Below are 19,266 nucleotides of genomic sequence, written 5' to 3'. Positions count from 1 at the left end.
GACCAAGTGTTGAAGCAAATCAAGGACGACTCATCCTTGAAATGGCCAGAGAAGATGAAGAGAGATCCTAGCAAACAGAACAAAACCAAGTATTGTTGTTTTTACCGAGAACACGAGCACGACACAGCTGAGTGTTATAACTTGAAACAGTAAATTGAAGTTCTCATTAAATAGGGAAAGCTGAAGAAATTTCTTGGACAAGACCGCAAGGACGAAAAACAACCTTTGAAAGGAAAAGCGGAAGAATCAGTACGTCAGCCACTTGGAGAAAATAAGGGTCATTATAAGAGGAATGTCAACCGGGAGTTCATCCAAAGCCAAGAAGACCTACTTACGGGAAGTTCAGAATGTTCAACTCACTGGCCGCTCACCAAGGACGTTTGAATTCGATAAGCCTGCTATTACTTTCACAAATGAAGATGCGAGGCGATTGCATCATCTTTATGACGATGCAATTGTTATCACTTTGACGATTGCAAATTACACAACAAGATGGGTGTTAGTAGATAATGGGAATTTAGCGGATATCCTCTACTATCTAGCCTTTCAGCAAATGAGGATTAACAAGGAATTACTTTGTCTAGTAAATGTGCCTTTGATTAGGTTTGGAGGAATGAAAATTTTACCGGTAGGCATTATCTCCTTGCCAATCATGTTCGGGCTTTGATTAGGTTTGAACATTTGGAAGGCTATAACGTCTACTTATCACTTATCCGTTAAATTTCCAATGGAATACGGCATTGGAGAAGTACAAGGAGACCAGTTATCGGCTAGAGTGTAACTTAGCTATGTTAGCGATGGACAAACGGATATAGATAATGACAGTGAAGAAAGAAGAACAGTTGCTGAGCTAATTGAAATATTAGAAGATGTCCCTCTGGACCCAACTCGGAGAAGTTCACTAGAATCGAAACAAGCATGGAAGAGAAGATGAAGTAAGATTTTGTCCAATTTCCCAAGAAGAGCACAAATGTTTTTTCTTCGAGTCACGAAAACATGCCTGGGATTGACCTAACTGTGATTACTCATCATCTAAATGTGCCATCGTCCTATAAGCCCGTCTGTCAGAGAAGGAGAGTGTTTGCCCCAGAACGGGACAATGCAATCAAAGAAGAAGTCCAGAAGTTAATAACGGGAGAGTATTTCTGCAAAAATCTACTATCTTGATTGGCTTGCTAATGTTGTGATGGTAAAAAAAGTTAATGGCAAATGGAGGATGTGTTTATATTTTATATATTTGAACAAGGTGATCGGCCAAAAACGTATTGACCCCTTATGATAAATTGATTGATTAATTACCTAAGTTTATTAATTAATCAAATTAACATGCAAACGCGTGGTAGCATAAACAAATCACCAATAAACTAAATGCAGCGGAAAATAAATTTGACACGGTGATTTGTTGACAAATAGGGAAAACTCCAAGACAAAAACCCCACCGGGTGATTTTAAGATCACTACTCTCGAGAATCCACTATTATCAAAACAAGCGGTTGCAAGTAAAGGAATCCCAGTACCTTATACCAACCTATAGTTGAACCCTTACCCCAATACCCAATTGGACTTGTTTTGTAGTGATAATCTCTCCCTTTTATTGCATGGCTCTCAGTATGTGACTAACCAATTGCGCGGATCCCAGTACGCGACTTCAATCACCAACTTGAGGAAGATGTTGGCTACAAAGTTCTTCTTCTCTTCAACAGATGAAGATCGTGAAGTTGCTTGGTCACAAAACCCTATGGTGTACAAACACAACAGCTTCTTCAAGAACTAGGGCAAAACTAAGCTTCCGGTCACACTTGTGGAATTATGCTCTTGTGCAATTGTGCTCTCAGTTGTGCAACTAGATACAACCTTTAAAATAATCCTTATATATGTTTAGAGTTGTGAAAAAAGAAAGCCCAAACACATAATCATGGATTGGATGAAAAACAGTCTAGATAAATTGAGTTTCATAAACTTCGACAGATACCCTAGCTGTCGAGCTGCTATCGAGCCACAAGCTAGAACAGCTCTTTAAATCTCGATAGATGCTAGCTATCGAGCCTTAATGAACAACACTTTTCACACTTGAATCTTGGACAGACTTGCATGGCTTCAATACTTGGACTTGAACTCTTGTTCCTTGAAGTATTAAACACATCCTAGATCTATCTAATTACAAGTAAAGTGTGTTTTGTCAAAGGATTAGCCAATTACATAAAATGTTGACATATGTTCCTAACAACCAATCACATATGTCCTAACACAAGGCATGCCCCAAGGATAGGTATCTCCTTCCATGCATTGACCAGCTGGTAGACTCGACAGTTTGACATCAATTGCTAAGTTTCATGGACGTGTTCTTGGGGTACAATTAGATCAAGATGGACGAGGCAGACTAGGAGAATCATCCTTCATTATAAGCCAAGGTTTATTTTGCTACAAAGTAATGCCTTTTGGTTTTGAAAATGTAGGGGCCACTTATTAGAGGTTAGTCAACCACATGTTTCGTCTACAAATTGGGCGAAATGTTAAAGTGTACGTGGATGACATGCTGGTCAAAAGCACAAAGGAGACGCAGCACTTAGACGACCTCCAAGAGACTGTTGACACAGATGATACAACATGAAGTTGAACTTGAGCAAATATGCCTTCGAAGTTTCATTAAGAAAGTTCCTTGGTTTCATGGTTTTACAGAGGGGAATTGAAGCAAATGCTAATAAAATCCATGTGATATTGAGCATGGAGCCCCCAAAGAATGTTAAAGAAGTACAAAGCCTCACTGGATGAGTAGCAGCCCTCAACAAGTTCATCTCAAAAGCTACTGATAAGTGTTTACCATTTTTCAAAGTGTTAAGGAAAGCATTTGAATGGACGGATAAGTGTCAATAGGCATTTGAAGACCTTAAGGCTTATCTCACTATAACTCCTTTGTTAAGCCCGTTCAAACCAAGTGAATAGTTGTATTTGTACCTAGTGGTATCCCCTCATGTAGTAAGCTCAGCCTTATTCAAGGAAGAAGGAAAGACACAAAAGCCTATTTACTACACTAGCAAAGTTTTGAGAGGAGCTGAAGTACGATACCCCATATAGAAAAGTTGGCCTTTTCATTGGTGATAGCAGCAAGGAAGCTTAGGCCTTTCTTCCAAGCTCACATCATCAATGTCCTAATAGACCATCCATTTAAGAAGGCCATAAACAAGCTGGAGGCGGTTGGACGATTGATCCAATGGGCAGTTGAACTTAGTGAGTTTGATGCAAGGTATCGACCAAAGGAAGCAATAAAAGCTTAAGCCTTTGCAGGCTTCATTGCAAACACTCCTACCCATGATCAACTAAATAGAGATTAGGGGGCAAAAGAATGGGTCATCCATGTGGATGGTTTGTCCATACAGCATGTAGGAGAAATTGAAATAGAATTGCAATCACCAGAAGGGGATTGTCTAAAGTATGTCGTCTGCCTACAGTTCTAGATGACCAACAAGAAAGCTGAGTATGAAGTCTTCCTCCATGGTTTAGAGTTGGCTAAGTCACTAGAAGCAGAGTCAATTATCGTCCAAGGAGGCTTACAACTGATTATAGGCTAGGTGAACGGGATATGTGAAGCCAAGGAAGAACGAATACAGAGGTATTTGAATAAAGTTAAGTAGTGCATTAAGGGCTTTATAACGAAAAAATTTCACTTGATCTCAAGGGAAGAAAACATGGAAATTGACAACCTAGCCAAGGCAGCGTCCGCAAATGAGTTGGTTGATAACTAGATCAAAATTCACTACACTCTAAACATATACGTTCATGATGTGCATCAGATAGATGGAGATGAAGGAAAAATTCTGGTTTTGCATCTTATGCAAAACCCATAGCGGAAGCAACGAACTAAGATCTATTTCATTCATGATTGATAACGTGGACAATGTAAATTTCAGAATTTAAGAACAAGATAGCGTACCTTGGTGTGGAAAAATTCAAAACAAAGATTAGAAGCACTTGGGAACACTTTTAATCTTCACTCCAATTCCACTTTACGCCCAAGATGTGTGGTCTCTCAATCAGTTTTTCAAAGGGACAATGAAAGTGTGTCTCACACTCTCTCATACACCGTTTCTTTTTCTTTTCTAATCTCATCCTTCTAAAAATTTTGTATGTTTCTCCCTTTATAACTAACTGATTATCTAATTGGGCTGGCCTATTGGGCCTTTCCAATTGGGCTTTAGTGTGTGGCTTGGAGTGGGACCAAAAGGGACCAATAAGACACTAGCTCCAATGGGCCTTGGGCTTTTCCGTCAACTCTTGACAAGTCCAAAGTTACCATTAATTATATTTAATACCACTATATAAATATAATTGCACTCTAGGCCTTATTAATAAATTATATCCCAAGACTTTATTATACACGTAACCCCTTCATAAAATATTTGTAGTAACACAAAGTCATAAATGTAGACTGCCACTTTGTAAATTACTACATCTTATCCTTGAGTGCCCGGTTTAATTCTTTAAAGTTATTCATTATATATTTATGAAATCCAATTTCATAAATATATACTTTGGTAATTTCTTACTAAAGTGGTTAGGCCTAACTCTCTGAATAACTGAAACCATTAAACTTATCTCAAGGGAATTTTTTATATCTCCATTAAGAGACTATGAATTCCATCTTGAGAATATATGTTCCATCAACACTAAATGTGGCTGCCCAACATACGGAGGTTTTGACCGTCACTTCAGATCTCACTCCTAATATATCAAAACAACCTACACTTCATGATCAGGTCCATTATTCTCTCAAGATTAAGAGTTCATGTAAATAGAAGTCATGAGATTTATTATTCATTTGACAGTCGTTAGAAGAATAATAAATCTCACAGCGGTCCTGTTCAATATGTCTTAACTCTTAAAACATATCAACATATCAACTAGAAGTCTCCACTTCCATGATCAAGACAAATCATCTTAGTTGACACGTTATAGTCTTCGCAGATGAAATGCCCAATTTTATCACCGACTACGAACTATAAATTCTGAGTTTACAAAAAACTTGTGATTTACATCTTCTGTGACTTTTCACATAAATCACATACAATGCATCTCATGGACTATATGATAATGTCCCATATTCATGTTACCATTATTTTAGATAATAATAAAATAACTTTATCAACCACAATATTAAGTCATACAGCATGTCATATATAATGTCATACATAATATCATACATAGCATCATACAATAGGATTTAAGGGCACTAATCCTAACAGGAGAAGCCAACTGGACCACATTAATTGTATCCTATCTCAAGGACAGACTCCTCTAGGATAAATAAGAAGCAAGAAAGTTAAGAGTTAGAGCGGCATAATTTGTTCTCATAGACAAAGTGTTGTATAAAAGGGGTTTCTCTTAGCCCTACTTAAGGTGTTTGACTCCGGACAAGTTCCACTATTTCATGAGGGATGTCCATGAAGGAGCATGTAAAAATCATTCAAGAGCTAAGTCCCCTATCCACAAGATTGTCCGTGCGGGATAGTACTGGTCATCCATGCAAACAAATGCCGAGCATATGTCAGAGCATGTGATAAGTGTCATCGCTTCAGCAATGTGCCTAGACAACCTTTAAAGTACCTTACCTCAATGGTGGCCCCTTGGTCGTTCGTCCAATGGGACTTGGCATCCTTGGTCCCTTTCCTATGGGAACAGGGCAAGAGAAGTTCCTGGTGGTAGGGATCGATTATTTCACTAAATGAGTGGAAACAGATCCATTAGCAAAGATTATTGAGCAGATTGTTAGAAACTTCATCTGGAAGAATATCATCTATCATTTTGGAATCCCTAAGTTGCTCGTCTTAGACAATGGACACTAGTTTGATAACACACCCTTCAAGGAGTTTTGTGAGCAGTTGCAAATCAGGAATCACTACTCCTCACTCTCCCACTCACATGCCAATGGACAGGTAGAAGTTGCAAACCAATCATTGTTGAAGATTATCAAGACTCGGCTTAAGGGGGCAAAAGGGATATGGCCAGACAAATTAACCAATGTCCTTTGAGCATACTGGACGACAGTGAGGACTCCTACTAGATAGATTCCTTTTAAGCTAGCATATGGAAGTGATGCAGTGACACCCGCAGAAGTTTGGCTTGACTAGCTACAAAGTGGCAAACTATAAGGATGAGGAAAATGAGAAATAGCTCCGTCTAAGCCTCGATCTCATTGACTAGGTAATGATGGATGTGGAACAAAGGGTAGCACACTACAAGAATCTAATGGCTAAGCACGATGATACTGATGGGCTACGAATGTATTGACACCTTGTGATGAATTAACCAATTAATTAGCCAAGTTAATTACTTAATCCAATTAACATGCAAAATTCATGGTAGTATAAACAAATCACCAACTAAGTTAATATGCAGCGGAAAATAAAGTAGACATGGTGATTTGTTTACGAATGGGGAAAACCTCAAAGGCAAAAATCCCACCGGGTGATTTTAAGGTCATGACTCTCAAAAATCCACTATTATTACAACAAACGGTTACGAGTAAAGAAATCCCAGTACCTTATACCAACCTATAATTGAACCCTTACCCCAATACACAATTGGACTTATTCTATAGTGATAATCTCTCTTTTTCAATGCATGGCTCCCAGTACGTAACTAACTGATAGATGCGCAGATTCCCGTACACGGCTTACTCACTAACTTGAGAAAGATGTTGGCTGCAAAGTTCTTCAGTTCATCAACATGATAAAGATCACGAACCTCCTTGGTCACAAAACCCAACAGCGTACAAACACAATAGCTTCTTTAAGAGAAAGATGAACTAGGGTAAATTCTGTCTCTAGTCACAATTTGCATGAACAAAACTTTGTTTCACACTCGCGCAACCTTTGACGGCCCTTAAAATAATCCTTTTATATGTTTAAGGCTATGAGAAAAGAAAGCCTAAACATGTACACACGGTTTGTAGTGAAATCAGATCTGAAAAACTGATTTTCATAAATCTCGATAGATAGGTTATCTATTGAGCAACTATCGAGCATTGGGCTAAAGCAGCCTTTTAAACCTCGATAGATGCTATCTGCTGAGCTAGCTGTCGAGTTTTAAAATCTAGCACTTCTTCACTTGTTTCTTGGACAAATTTGCATGACTTCAATACTTGGACATGAACTCTTGTTCCTTTAAGTATTAAACACATCTTAGATCTACCTAATTACAAGTAAAGTGCATTTTGTCAAAGGATTAGCCAATTCTAAATAACATATGTTCCTAACATCATTCACATATGTCTGAATAGATACGCTGATCAAACCAAGGCAGTTCAACATTGGAGACCTCGTCCTAAAAATGGTATCCTTGGCCACTAAGGACCCCGCTTATGGAAAGTTGGGACCTGATTGGAAAGGATCATACAGATTCATCAACTATAAATGACAAGGATCGTACTATCTAGAAGCCTTAGATGAACGAAGGTTGGAGCATCCATGGAACGTGAAGCAACTGAGATAGTACTATCAGTGAAGAGAGAAGGTCAGCATGGATGGTCTAAAACCTATAAACTATTGGCTCCTACTGATGGCTTATTTATGTTATTTTTCAGCACTTATGTTTTTTAGCATTTAAATTCCATAAAAGCACTAGCTACTGGCATGTGCAATGTTTATGGACATTATTATGTTATGTACAAAGTTCTTATTTTGTATATAAAGCATGTTGGATTTTCTACTAAGTGTTTTTAATTAGTTACAAAAATAAAGTCCACAAGAAAGGCTAAAAGCCATAGACGAATAAAATCTCTGGATGTAGAGATGTACCATCAATAGATGTCCTTAAATGACAATCATAGATGACAAAACACCAAACGGTGAAACAAGACCTTAAGGTAAGAACAAAAGTACAAAACGAACAAACACCTTCTCGTATACTCGTAACTAAATAGTAGACAAGGAAAAGCATGCATGCAATAAATGAATTCCAAACAATGGACGAGCAAATACTTTAACCATTTCACAATCCCTAAAAAAGTGAAGTTCAAACCATGGACAAAAAAGCACTTGAACAGCAAAGCTAGCAATAAAAAAGGGATAAAAACAAAACGTCCACGGAGACATGAAAAAGGTATTTAAGAATAAATTTAAAAAGGGTAGACGATCGCCGTCCAAAAACCCTTAACAATAGTAAGCCTAAAAAAGGAAAATGTATGAATCATTCATCCTTAAACATGGATAGAGTGAATGTACTTACATAAATCTAAAGATGGTCCAAAATAATGGACCCCCAACAACACAAGTAAAAATGGAAATAAATTTTACAATTAAAAACTACTTGGATAAACCACTGGGGGCAATGCCCCCAGACTTTGAGTCGTCCTTAGTTGGTAGAGGAGTAGAGGTGTCATCTTCAATATTCATGTCCTCTAAGCTATTCTGGAGTAAGGAACTCTCAGCTACAGTGGGAAGCTTGAGGGAATCAAAATCCACCCTAGGAAAAGCTTCGACAGCGTCCATACAGAAGTCCTCAAAGCCCGCAACGTAGTTCTTGTCCAAGAGATTAGTAAATTCACTGGACATCTTAAACTCTTTAACGACTTTGTCTCTAGATTTACTCAGACAGGACCTGATTTTGTCACTCTGCTTCTGGAGATGGTCCAGATGAGTATCCTTTTTGACAATATCTACCTTCAACTCCTCAACAAGCTTCATCAAGTCCTTTACCTCGTCCTCCAACTTCCTTCTCTCCCCAGCTCGACGGCTTGACTCTTTCTCCGTATCCCTTATCTTCATCTCCGTCCTGATCCTCTCATTATCCAAATCAACAGCTTGCTTGGATGCCACCAAGAATTTGATCATAACCTGCAAAATACACAAAATATATATCTTCAAAAGGTTACCTAAAGACGGAGAACGTGATTTGATATGGAAGAAGATAAGTTACCTTGAAAAGATCATGGATTGTGGAATGCTTGTGATAGGCTAAGAGTGTATTGACCCCTTTGGTAAATTAATAGATTAATTAACCAAGTTAATTAATTAGATTCAATTACATGCAATAAGCGTGGTAGCACAAACAAATCACCAAATTATTTAAATACAGTGGAAATTAAATTTGACACAGGTGATTTGTTTACGAATGAAGAAAACCACTGAGGCAAAACCCCACCGAGTGAATTTAAGGTCACCACTCCTGAGAATTCACTATTATCAAAACAAGCGGTTACAAGTATAGGAGTCCCAGTACCTTATACCAACTTACAGTTGAACCCTTACCCTAATACCCAATTGGACTTGTAATGTAGTGATAATCTCTTCTTTCAATGCATGACTCCCAGTACGTGACTAACCAATCGATGCACAGATCCCAGTACGTGACTTACTCCTTTGCACGAATCCAAGTACGTGATTAACACACCAACTTGAGAAAGATGTTGGCTAGAAAGTTCTTCAGTTCATCCAAATGATGAAGATCAAGAAGCTCCTTGGTTAAAAAACCCTTAGCGCAAAGATGCAGTAGCTTCTTCAAAGAAAAGATGAACTAGGTCAACTTTTGTCTCCGGTCATATAATGCATGAAGGGATGCTCTGATTCCTTGTGTGAGATACATGTATAGGGTTGTGAGAAAAGAAACCCTACACAAATACACTTGGATATGCTTGAAAATAGATTTGGAAATCTGAATTTTGTAATTCTTGATAGATACTATTTCTATTGAGCAGCTGTCGAGCATAAGCATTAAACCTCGATAGACATCTATCTGTTGAGTTTTAACGAACAACATTTCTTCACTTGATTCTTGGACATATTTGCATGGCTTCAATACTAGATTTGAACTCTTGTTCTTATAAGTAATAAACTCATCCTAGATTTACCCAATTACAAGTAAAGTGCGTTTTGTCAAAGGATTAACCAATTTACATAACCTATGTTCTAACAAGATCTACATATGTCCTAACAACTTGAACTCCTTGATAGACATGTCATAGCATATGGAGATGTCCTCATTCCTCACCACTTGTTTGAACGTATTCTAGGCTAGGTTCTCACTCCTTAGAAGAGTCAAGGGACCATCGTTAGAAGGAGGGGCTTTAGGTGAAAGGCTGGATGGATCTATGTCAGGACGGGATATGAAAGCATCAACCTTAGAAACTGTAGGTTGTTGAGTAGAAGCAGCAGGGTCAAGAAACACGGCAGGAGTCATGGATGGCGTTGAGGAGTCCACCTTTGGCGTCCTGTTGCCTCGATGGCTAGGAATGTTATTTGTGTCAAGCTTCTTAGACACAGTCTTCCTTTTTACAGACATGATTGGAGGAATGAGCTTCAAGATAGATGGAGCAGGTGGACAAGTTTGGATAGGGACCTTGTCCCCAGGTTGGACAACCTTAATACCAATGGCAAGGCATTTCCCCTTGTTCATCTTCATGGTTGTCATTAAAAAAAAAGTATTTGGTATGAGTAAAAAAATATATACATAATAAAATAAAATAAAATAAATATAACTTACTACGACAAGTAGTAAGCTTATGAGCTAAAGCTTCCTTTGTAGGTTCAAGTCCAATCTCCCAAGTTGCTAGACAACAAAGCGTTACCAAGGAGTGAAAGGTTCTGTCAGCAAAGGAGCAAGCTTGTTGGACGAGGTTCAGGTAGAAGTTGGTCAAGGAAGGACATCTAACAGCTGAAAAGAGCAAGAAAAATAAAGTTAGATAAATGTAACGGAATATGCAAGACAAGTTGAAGAAAGCAATATGCCTTCAAGACATAGAAGATCCATCTCAATGATGTAAGGAAGGAACGAATCCCTGCCTACCTCGACAGGGTTCCCTACCCAACACCTAGAGATGAAGAAAAACTCCGTCTTCCAAAGTCTTTCAGACAAGGGGAGAGGCCTTATCAACTTATAGCTAGAACCACTAGTAGAGAATTGGTAAAAATCTTGGCTTATCTCAGAGGGTTTATAACAATACAAGAACTCGTCCACAACAAGAGGACAGTTATTGTTGAAAACCTCTCTACACAACACCTACATGGACACAGCGGTTCTCCATGCATTAGGGTTAAGTTGATTTGGCCCTACACCTAACCTATGGAGGAGCTCCCTAGGAAAGCCATTCAAAGGCAACCTAAGGCCCCCTAGTAGGTAGGCCTTACATATGCCAACCCAAGAATTTGGGTTACAACACCACTCACTAGGGACAGCAAAATGGGAATTAACCTCATCTGGGATTTGGTATTTACCCTAAGTTTGTAAAGCCTTTTTTCATCTATCTTGGGCGGGATGTCTATGGCACAATAATACAAAATATCCTACTTCTCATCAAGAGAAGGAGTGAATGGTTGGGCACTAGTGGACGCGCTAGTAGACGATCCAGAAGCAACCTTCTTTCTTAATTTCTCCTAGAGGACCTCTAAGGGAACTCCAAGGACTCCGGACGAGTATTGCTTGTCTGTAGAACCGCTACTGCTGCTGCTACTCTCACTACTACAACCACTACTACTAGTTTGATCATGGTACTTGTCTATTTCCCTCTCGTCCCTATCACTAGATGAAGACACTACGACCTCAGCCATTTGTAAAGAATTCTAAAGGAGAAAGCCTATAGACGAGGAAAAGAGAATACCTGATGCTAGACAAAAAGGACTAAGGATGGAAGAGGACTCCTAGACGAAGCACGAAGATTAAATTGAGATAAAAAGGTCAGGAGAGAAAATATGAGATATGTGAGAGAGTAGGAGAGTTATTGCCTTATTTAAAGCAACAAGGTGGGACACTAAAGCGATGCAAACCAACCAGAATGCGTCACATGGCAATTTTTTGAGGAACGAAATGTCATGACCTATAGACCGCTAGGATTAAGCCACGTGTCAGCATCCAGGACTTCTAATCCCAAATCACTCTAATATGCCACTTGGAAAATTCATCAACCATTGAGAGACCGCCACGTGTAAATAACGACAAAATTGTTAATAATAACATGGATGACATAAGGACAAGGGAACAATTGATGGTGGATTAAATTAAGTTTAATTCGTCCATGATGGTTGTCCATGATCAGGCTATGTCCAAACTATTGTACAAAAAAGGAACCTCTTCTAAAGTATCACAGATATGGATAAGATCCATCCATAGGCGTCATAACCATCCAAAGTGATCTAGTCATCCATGACATTCAAAGACATGGACGACTAGATAACACCTAGTAAATTTCGAAGGATTTTTCTACAAACTCTATGCAATCAGACCATTGTCTGTCATTCCAGAACGTGGGGAGGATCCTCGAAATCTGCTTCATTTTCTCCATTAACTCCACCAATCTCCTATGATGATAGTAGATCTGAACAAGTAGGCCCACTTCTAACTCTCTATAAAAGGACCAAGTCTCATCCAATCAAGTTAAGTTCTACTATTCACTAATTCATCATCTTTGTGTTCTAGAGAGAAAACTGACTTAACCGTTAAAGGGTCCTTGGCCAGTTCACACCGGTCATGTTTGGTTGGAATGATTATAAGGAGGATGAAAAATAAAGGAGAGAGAAGTGGGGAAAAAATGGTGGTTTTGGTTGTTTGGTTGAGGGTGGAAAAGATGAGAGTTTTGGTGGGGCCCACAAGTTTTCTCTTCTCTCCCACCAAAACACAATCTCCCCTAATGGGAGAGAAAAGTGGGCAAAAATATTTGAACAAAATTGCCCACATTTCTTTTTACTTTTTTTTTTTTTTGGCTACTTGGGTGTAATCATATAAATGTGCTGCCTAGCTTGCCATCTTTTAAAAAAAAAAGTGTATTGGGCATGAATTTTCCTTTTTAATAAACTTGGGTGATTGCCTTTTTTTTTTTTTTTTGTTGTTGGTTGTTTACCTTTTTTTTTGGTTTTAATTGAGTATCATTTTTAATAAGGACATGAATAAATATATACAAAATCTATTTTCTATCCTCCCATTTTTGTTTTCAACCAAACAAAAAAATTTTCTATGCTTTCAATTTTCCACCATTCCAACCAAACGCAAATAAGGGAAACTAAAATTTTTTTTATCCTCCCACTTTTCTATTCTTTCCCTATTTTCTATCATCTCACTTTTCCGATTTTCCAATCAAATGAACCCTAAGGGAGATAAAGAAAGAGGAGATGCTTAAGCTACTCAAACATAGGTATGTCTACTCAAAAAAATATAGTTATAATTAAATAGCTATAGATCTACAAGGCATAAGCTATGTTTCATATTGTTAGACAAGGCCATTAAACCTTCTCAATTTTCAACTTATTGCTAGGCTCTCCGATAAAAAAAAATATGGGTTCGAATCCCCTCCGTCCTTTTCTATTAAAAAAAAATCCCCTCCTTCCACTTATTGTAAAAGAAAAAAAAAACTAACAAATAATGATTATCACTCCCTCACTATTACACACTTTATTTAAAATTATGTTTTCAAAACACAATTTCAAAGAAAGTGTGTATAGGGTGTGCAACAAGATTTTTCCAAAACTGTACGCAACATGAAACAACTTTCTTAAAGCAACTCTCTCCTTCCCAAGCCCCATATTGTTAGTATTAAAGTCAGATAAACGTGTGCACTCTATTGTTAGCCCAACCCATTAAGTAGACTAAGATGCTGGCCCATAAAATTGGTTCTCATGTTAGGAATGACATTTGAAACTTGTCACTTGGGCTAGTAATTCGGTGCTACATCTTCTAAGACGGGAAATGGATTTGGACTGAATAGTGAATTGGATCAAGCACATACACACGTGCAACCCACGCTCCTTCCCCCGAACCAACCACACCATCCCCCAAAGCCGGTCTCCGATCTTCTGGTTATTAACAGGAACTTAGCCGGTAATTAATACAGTTTTAGAGTGTTTGTATCCCGGTGTTGGTTTTGGGTTTTGGTGGGCATGCATGCTAGGTGTTTGAGGGAATGACTGAACATGTTGGTGCATAAAAACGTGGCTATTTGCTGCTTCTGCTGAAGGACCTTTTTTTCTTTTAGGTGTATCACTTATTGGTTTGTTATTGCAGTATTGTTAAGGTTCGCTGTTTCTAACAAACTTATAATAACGTACAATCACTTACTTTTTCTAGTTCAGGGACAAATAGTTTGGTTCACTGGACTAGTAGGAGAGAAGAAATGAGGAATCCACTGTTCTTACAGCATTTCACTTCATAATGCAGTGATCCCATTTACTGATTGACTCATGCATCTCATACCAGGAACTGCATTTTTCAATTTAGTAGTAACCATTATGTGTGTGTGTGTGTGTATGTGTGTGTCATACTAGGAACTGCATTTTTCTATTTAGTAGTAACCATTATGTGTGTGTGTGTATATATATACCGGAATGTAAGAGGCCAGACATGGTAAGTTATAGCCTTATTGTAATAAATATCTGGTCAGTGAAGCAGACAAGTTCTCTATTTTGATTCAATCAATATAGGCCTTGTAGTCTCTAGGTTGTTTTCATTGAACTGAACCCCATCTTTTGTTTTGATTTTAAACAAGTTCCCTGTCCAATTTCCTAGATTTTTTTTGGTCTCCCAGTCAAAGTAACTGATCTGGATCTTGCTCTTCATTGTCTTCTTGTTTTTTGGGTTTAAATACTTTTAAACGTTATATTCTTAGACTAGAGAGAGATCGTGAAGCAAAGGAAGGCAGCCAAGCTAAAGACATGATGTTCCTCAAAGGAGATTTGATTACTCGTACCAGAAAGCTTGTCAAGGACTTGGCCAAGTCCGAGCCTATCTGGCTCAAAGCCATGGAACAGTTTTCTCTCTTCCTCTGCGTGTGTGTGCATTGCTTTTAACAACTTATTAGTGTTTACTTAGATGTCAATTTGCTCCACTAAAAAAAAAAAAAAGCTATTCATAAACATATAAGCTCCACTAAAAAAGCCAAATCAGACACAAAGAGGAAGAGTCTAGTCTTTTCTATAAATGTATAAATTGTGCTCTACTGTCTAAACTGAACTCTCTTTCCTTTTGTGTGTGTGTGTGTGTGTTGAGGGTGGGGAGGGAAATGATAAAAAGTCTTTGTTGTTTGGGAAAGTCCATGACTTAAGTGAGGATAATTAAATCTAGTTAAGTAATCCTAGCATGCGATGAATGAAGAGGGGTGGATAATTAAATCTAGTTAAAAAATTCTATGCTAACGTGAAAGGTAAATCTAGTTAATTAATCCTAGCATGTGATAATTAGATATTGCTAATTAATCCTATGCATCATGTGAAGCCGGATAATTAAATCTAGTTAATTAATCCTAGCATGTGATAGTTAGATTTAGCTAAAATCCTATGTTTTTTATAAGTAGAAATTAATCCAAGCATGCGGTAATTAGATTCTACTAATTAATCCTGTGCTCATGTGAAGGTGGATAATTAAGTCTAGTTAATTAATTCTAGCATGTGATAATTAGTTCTTGCTCATTAATCCAAGCATGCAGTAATTAGATTCTACTAATTAATCCTGTGCTCATGTGAAGGTGGATAATTAAGTCTAGTTAATTAATTCTAGCATGTGATAATTAGTTCTTGCTCATTAATCCTATGTATCATGTGAATGTGATTATGTCTTGAAAATATTTTGTTCATGTGAAAAAGCTCATGTAGTTTCTAATGCATACCTATCTTGAGAATTTTTGTATCATTGTCCTTTATAGGTAGCGTCATGGCTCCTAAGCGAGCTATTGCTGTTGACAAGGGCAAGACTCCAATTGTGGAAATAGTTGAATCATCAACTGAGGGAAGTGATTATGACACTTCCGACTATCAAGAGATTGAGTTGGAATCTGAAGACAACTTGATGCTCGACAAGAATTGCTCTGGGTCGAGGAAGCGTGGTTCTTCTTCTAAGGGTAGTAAGAAGTGTTTTGTGCTTAGGTCACAGGGACCACGAGCATTGCCTTACACTCTTCATACTGAGACCATTCCTGAGCCCAGTCTTCTTTGGAATTTGATGACACACCCATCTCATTGTGTTTGATATAGCATGGTATGGATGCTCTTCCATCTTTGTTGACCAACGTCTTATCTTTCTTATATTATTTTTGGCTTGCTAAAATCTTGTGTATTTCTTTGTATTAATAGCGGAGGAAGTCCATGGGTCGTGGGCATAACACATGGGCTAAATTCCACCGCTGTCTTAGAGGAGCTCACGATTGGTACCGGAGCTTTCTATACGACTTGGGCTTCAAGGACTCTTTTAGCAATCCACTGGGTTTCATAAGTCATGCAATGTTGGGAGCTTGGTGGGAGTGGTACTTTGTTGAGACAGGGACCTTCCACCTTCCCCTTTGGATTGGAGCATGATCCTTGGCATTCCAATTGGAGGTGATATCTTGCCTACGGAGACTATGACCCGGAAGGAGGTAAGCCAAACCCTAGGCATACACCGAGTCAAGAAGAGCAAAAGAAAAATCTTTGTTGGAGTTGGTGACAAGTTGAAGGTCATGCTGGACCCTTATCTATCTCTATTCCTTGGAAGAAACATCCGAATGACTATGTCTTGAGGCGCTTCTTCTTGTACTTCGTGGGCTCTTGCTTTTTCTCGGGAGAGAAGTCTACCATTCGTGCTAGGTTGGTTTGAGCCTTGGTGGATCTTTCTAGAATCGGGACATATGACTGGGGCGTTCTCTTCTTCAGGCATCATCTTCATTCCATGAGACAATTTGCTCGTGGGGAGACTAGTAGTTTTTGTAGCTTTTGGCAATTCGCCATATATTGGGCTTATGAGTATTGTTGCTCTATGTGGACATGCAGCACTGGATGAGAATGCATTTCCTCTAGCGAGGAGTTGGGACATCGACTTTCTAAAGTCTACCAATGCGGTTTCCCTCCTCGAGTGTTGTTCTAAGGTGGATGGTTTAAGGGAGACCAATCTGATCTTCAAGCCCTATCCTCATTTATTGTTTAACCGAGCTGAGGTTCAAGAGGCATTAAGGCGCACCACCGTGAGATATTGGTTTCAAACTGTCGATGGATGGGAGCTATTCTTAGAAGAGCGCTCCCCAAGACAATTGGATGGGGTTAGGTCCGTTCCGGCGGATCCTCCCAATCTTTCTTTGACTGAGTTGTCTCTAGACCTTACTTTTTATAATTCTAGCACTTGCCAGGGTTTGTTTTAGAAAGGTCTTAAGTATGATGTATGGTTCCACTAGGCATCCATCGGGTCCTTGCTAGATCGCAAGGCATATGATTATCAGTCTATCATAGATAGGCACCTTGGGAACATTGAGGCTCTTAGGGATGATTTGGCTAACTTGAGGGTTGAACTAGCCAACCAGGAGGATGAGCATCAAGCTACACTTGATAGGGCTTGCGAACAAGGGCAGATGGAAGTGGAGGCCCGCTATCAACATGAGGTCAATATTCTTCAACTTTCCGTAGTAAACGAGAAACTCAGCGCGAATTTGTCATGTGAAGATGCATTGAGATTTCAACTGGAGGCAGCTATTCCTAAGCATGAGCTAAAGTTACTTCGTCGTCCCTTGGCGCCATCACAGAATCCCATGGCCCCACCTTTTCCGCTGACACCTTTCTTTCATACTAGTTCCTCTACTAGCCCTAGCACTAGTGACAGGGGTTTGGACCTTGGTTGTAACGACCCAATGAAAAGCGCTAGCTATATTTGTGCTATACCTTAAAAGGACTAGTCACAATTGAGGCTCCTTGTAGTTGTTAATAAAGCCCAAATCTACCCAGTAAATACCCGATCTACTTAGTAAATACTCAATGTGGGACTCATTACACACCCACACATATCACACAATCAATCAAATTGGGGTTTCACAATCTCCCTCACTTAAATTCCTAACGTGCTCATTAGGGCCCACTTTGTGGGGTAGTATCTCTGAGCCCACACGGGGTTATCGGGCTGGCTCTAATACCATATGTAACGACCCAAGGAAAAACGCTAGTCATAATTGTGCTATACCTCAAAAAGACTAGTCACAATTGAGACTCCTTGAAGTTGTTAATAAAGTCCAGATCTACCTAGTAAATACCCAATGTGGGATTCATCACACATCCACACACATCACACAATCAATCAAATTGAGGCATCACATTGGTGATTGAGGAACTATTCCCCTCAACTTTATGGATTAGCTTATAGCTTTCTCTTTATGTCTCTGGTTTGTATTTTTACCTTTCATTTCTCCCACATGAGCCTGGTCTGTACTTATTGCTTTTAAACTTATTTAGTATCTTCGAGTTATGGTTGCCTTTAGGCTGACAAATGATCTTCAGAATATCTTGTGAATGCTTGGGAGTGACTTGTCATCATCCAAAAATAAAGTTTGTCCCAGTGAGGATTTTTGGATGATTTTGGGAATTTCCTAGAATCTCACATAATTTCTAGGGCCAAAATTGGGAATAAAGCTTGTTTCCCAAACAATATAATTATTAGGCACAGTTTTAAAAGTATATATTTTACTAACATCTCGAGTCTTAAAGACTCGATTTTGGGCCTATAAATCGAGTCTCAAAGACTCAGTTTTCATGGTTTGATCACGTCCGACGTGGCGTTTCTCCACATGACGTCCACCTAGAAATCGAGTCTCTAAGACTCAATTTATAAGAGAAGAAAAGCAAATAGTAGTATAATCTACTTTTGTTGATAACATCAAACCAAACATTAAAGTAAAGGCTTTGAATTTCAAACACTTTGTTCACGTGAGTAGTCAGAGTGTTGAAAACACAAGAAACAAAGAGACAAAAAGAAGGTAAAGAAAAATTGATCTAAGACTACTAAACAGAAAAGGAAGACAAAGCAATAGTGGCAAAATCAAAGAGATGTAACTAAACAGAAAAAATGACCAGGAGGAGAAGGGGAGATGACCAATGATCTAGAGGCTGTGGCGATGGAGTGAAGTAGCCAACCCACGGCAATCTGAACTTGACCCATGGCTAGCCACGAGCACTGATGACCACCGACGGCCACCCACGCCCCATGACCACACACGGCCCACACCGAGTTGAAGCCAGACTTGAAACCCACCCACCCATGGTCCCACGCCTATTTGAAGCTACCCACTCCGATCTCGATCTTCAACGGCGATTTGAACCCGACCCACAGCTAGCCACGAGCACTGACGACCAGCCATGCCCCCACGACCACACATGGCCCACGCCGAGCTAAAGCCACCCACGTTGGTCTGAAGCCACCCCCGCCGACTTGAAACCCACCCACCCATGGTCCCATGCCAATCTGAAGCCACCCACTCTGATCTCGATCTTCGTAGTAACCCATGTTTTTGTTTCTGGGTTTTTTCTCTCTCTCTCTCTCTCTCTCTCTCTCTTATCTGATGAG

General features: G+C 39.1%; 1 protein-coding gene across 1 annotated transcript; it reads left to right on the top strand.

The window, feature by feature from the left end:
• Window positions 1–13,649: 13,649 nt before the first annotated feature.
• On the top strand, window positions 13,650–17,462 carry LOC142630025 (uncharacterized). The gene is made up of 3 exons (XM_075804080.1): window positions 13,650–13,800; window positions 15,617–15,948; window positions 16,044–17,462. Exon 2 carries the CDS (start codon window positions 15,625–15,627, stop codon window positions 15,937–15,939), a length of 315 nt encoding a protein of 104 aa, XP_075660195.1. The 5' UTR covers window positions 13,650–13,800; window positions 15,617–15,624; the 3' UTR covers window positions 15,940–15,948; window positions 16,044–17,462.
• Window positions 17,463–19,266: the final 1,804 nt, after the last annotated feature.

This window comes from Castanea sativa, chromosome 3 (assembly GCF_040712315.1).
Source record: "Castanea sativa cultivar Marrone di Chiusa Pesio chromosome 3, ASM4071231v1".
Classification (NCBI taxonomy): Eukaryota; Viridiplantae; Streptophyta; class Magnoliopsida; order Fagales; family Fagaceae; genus Castanea; species Castanea sativa.
Note: the sequence above shows the minus strand (reverse complement) of the source record. Positions and strands in the feature narration are given on the sequence as shown.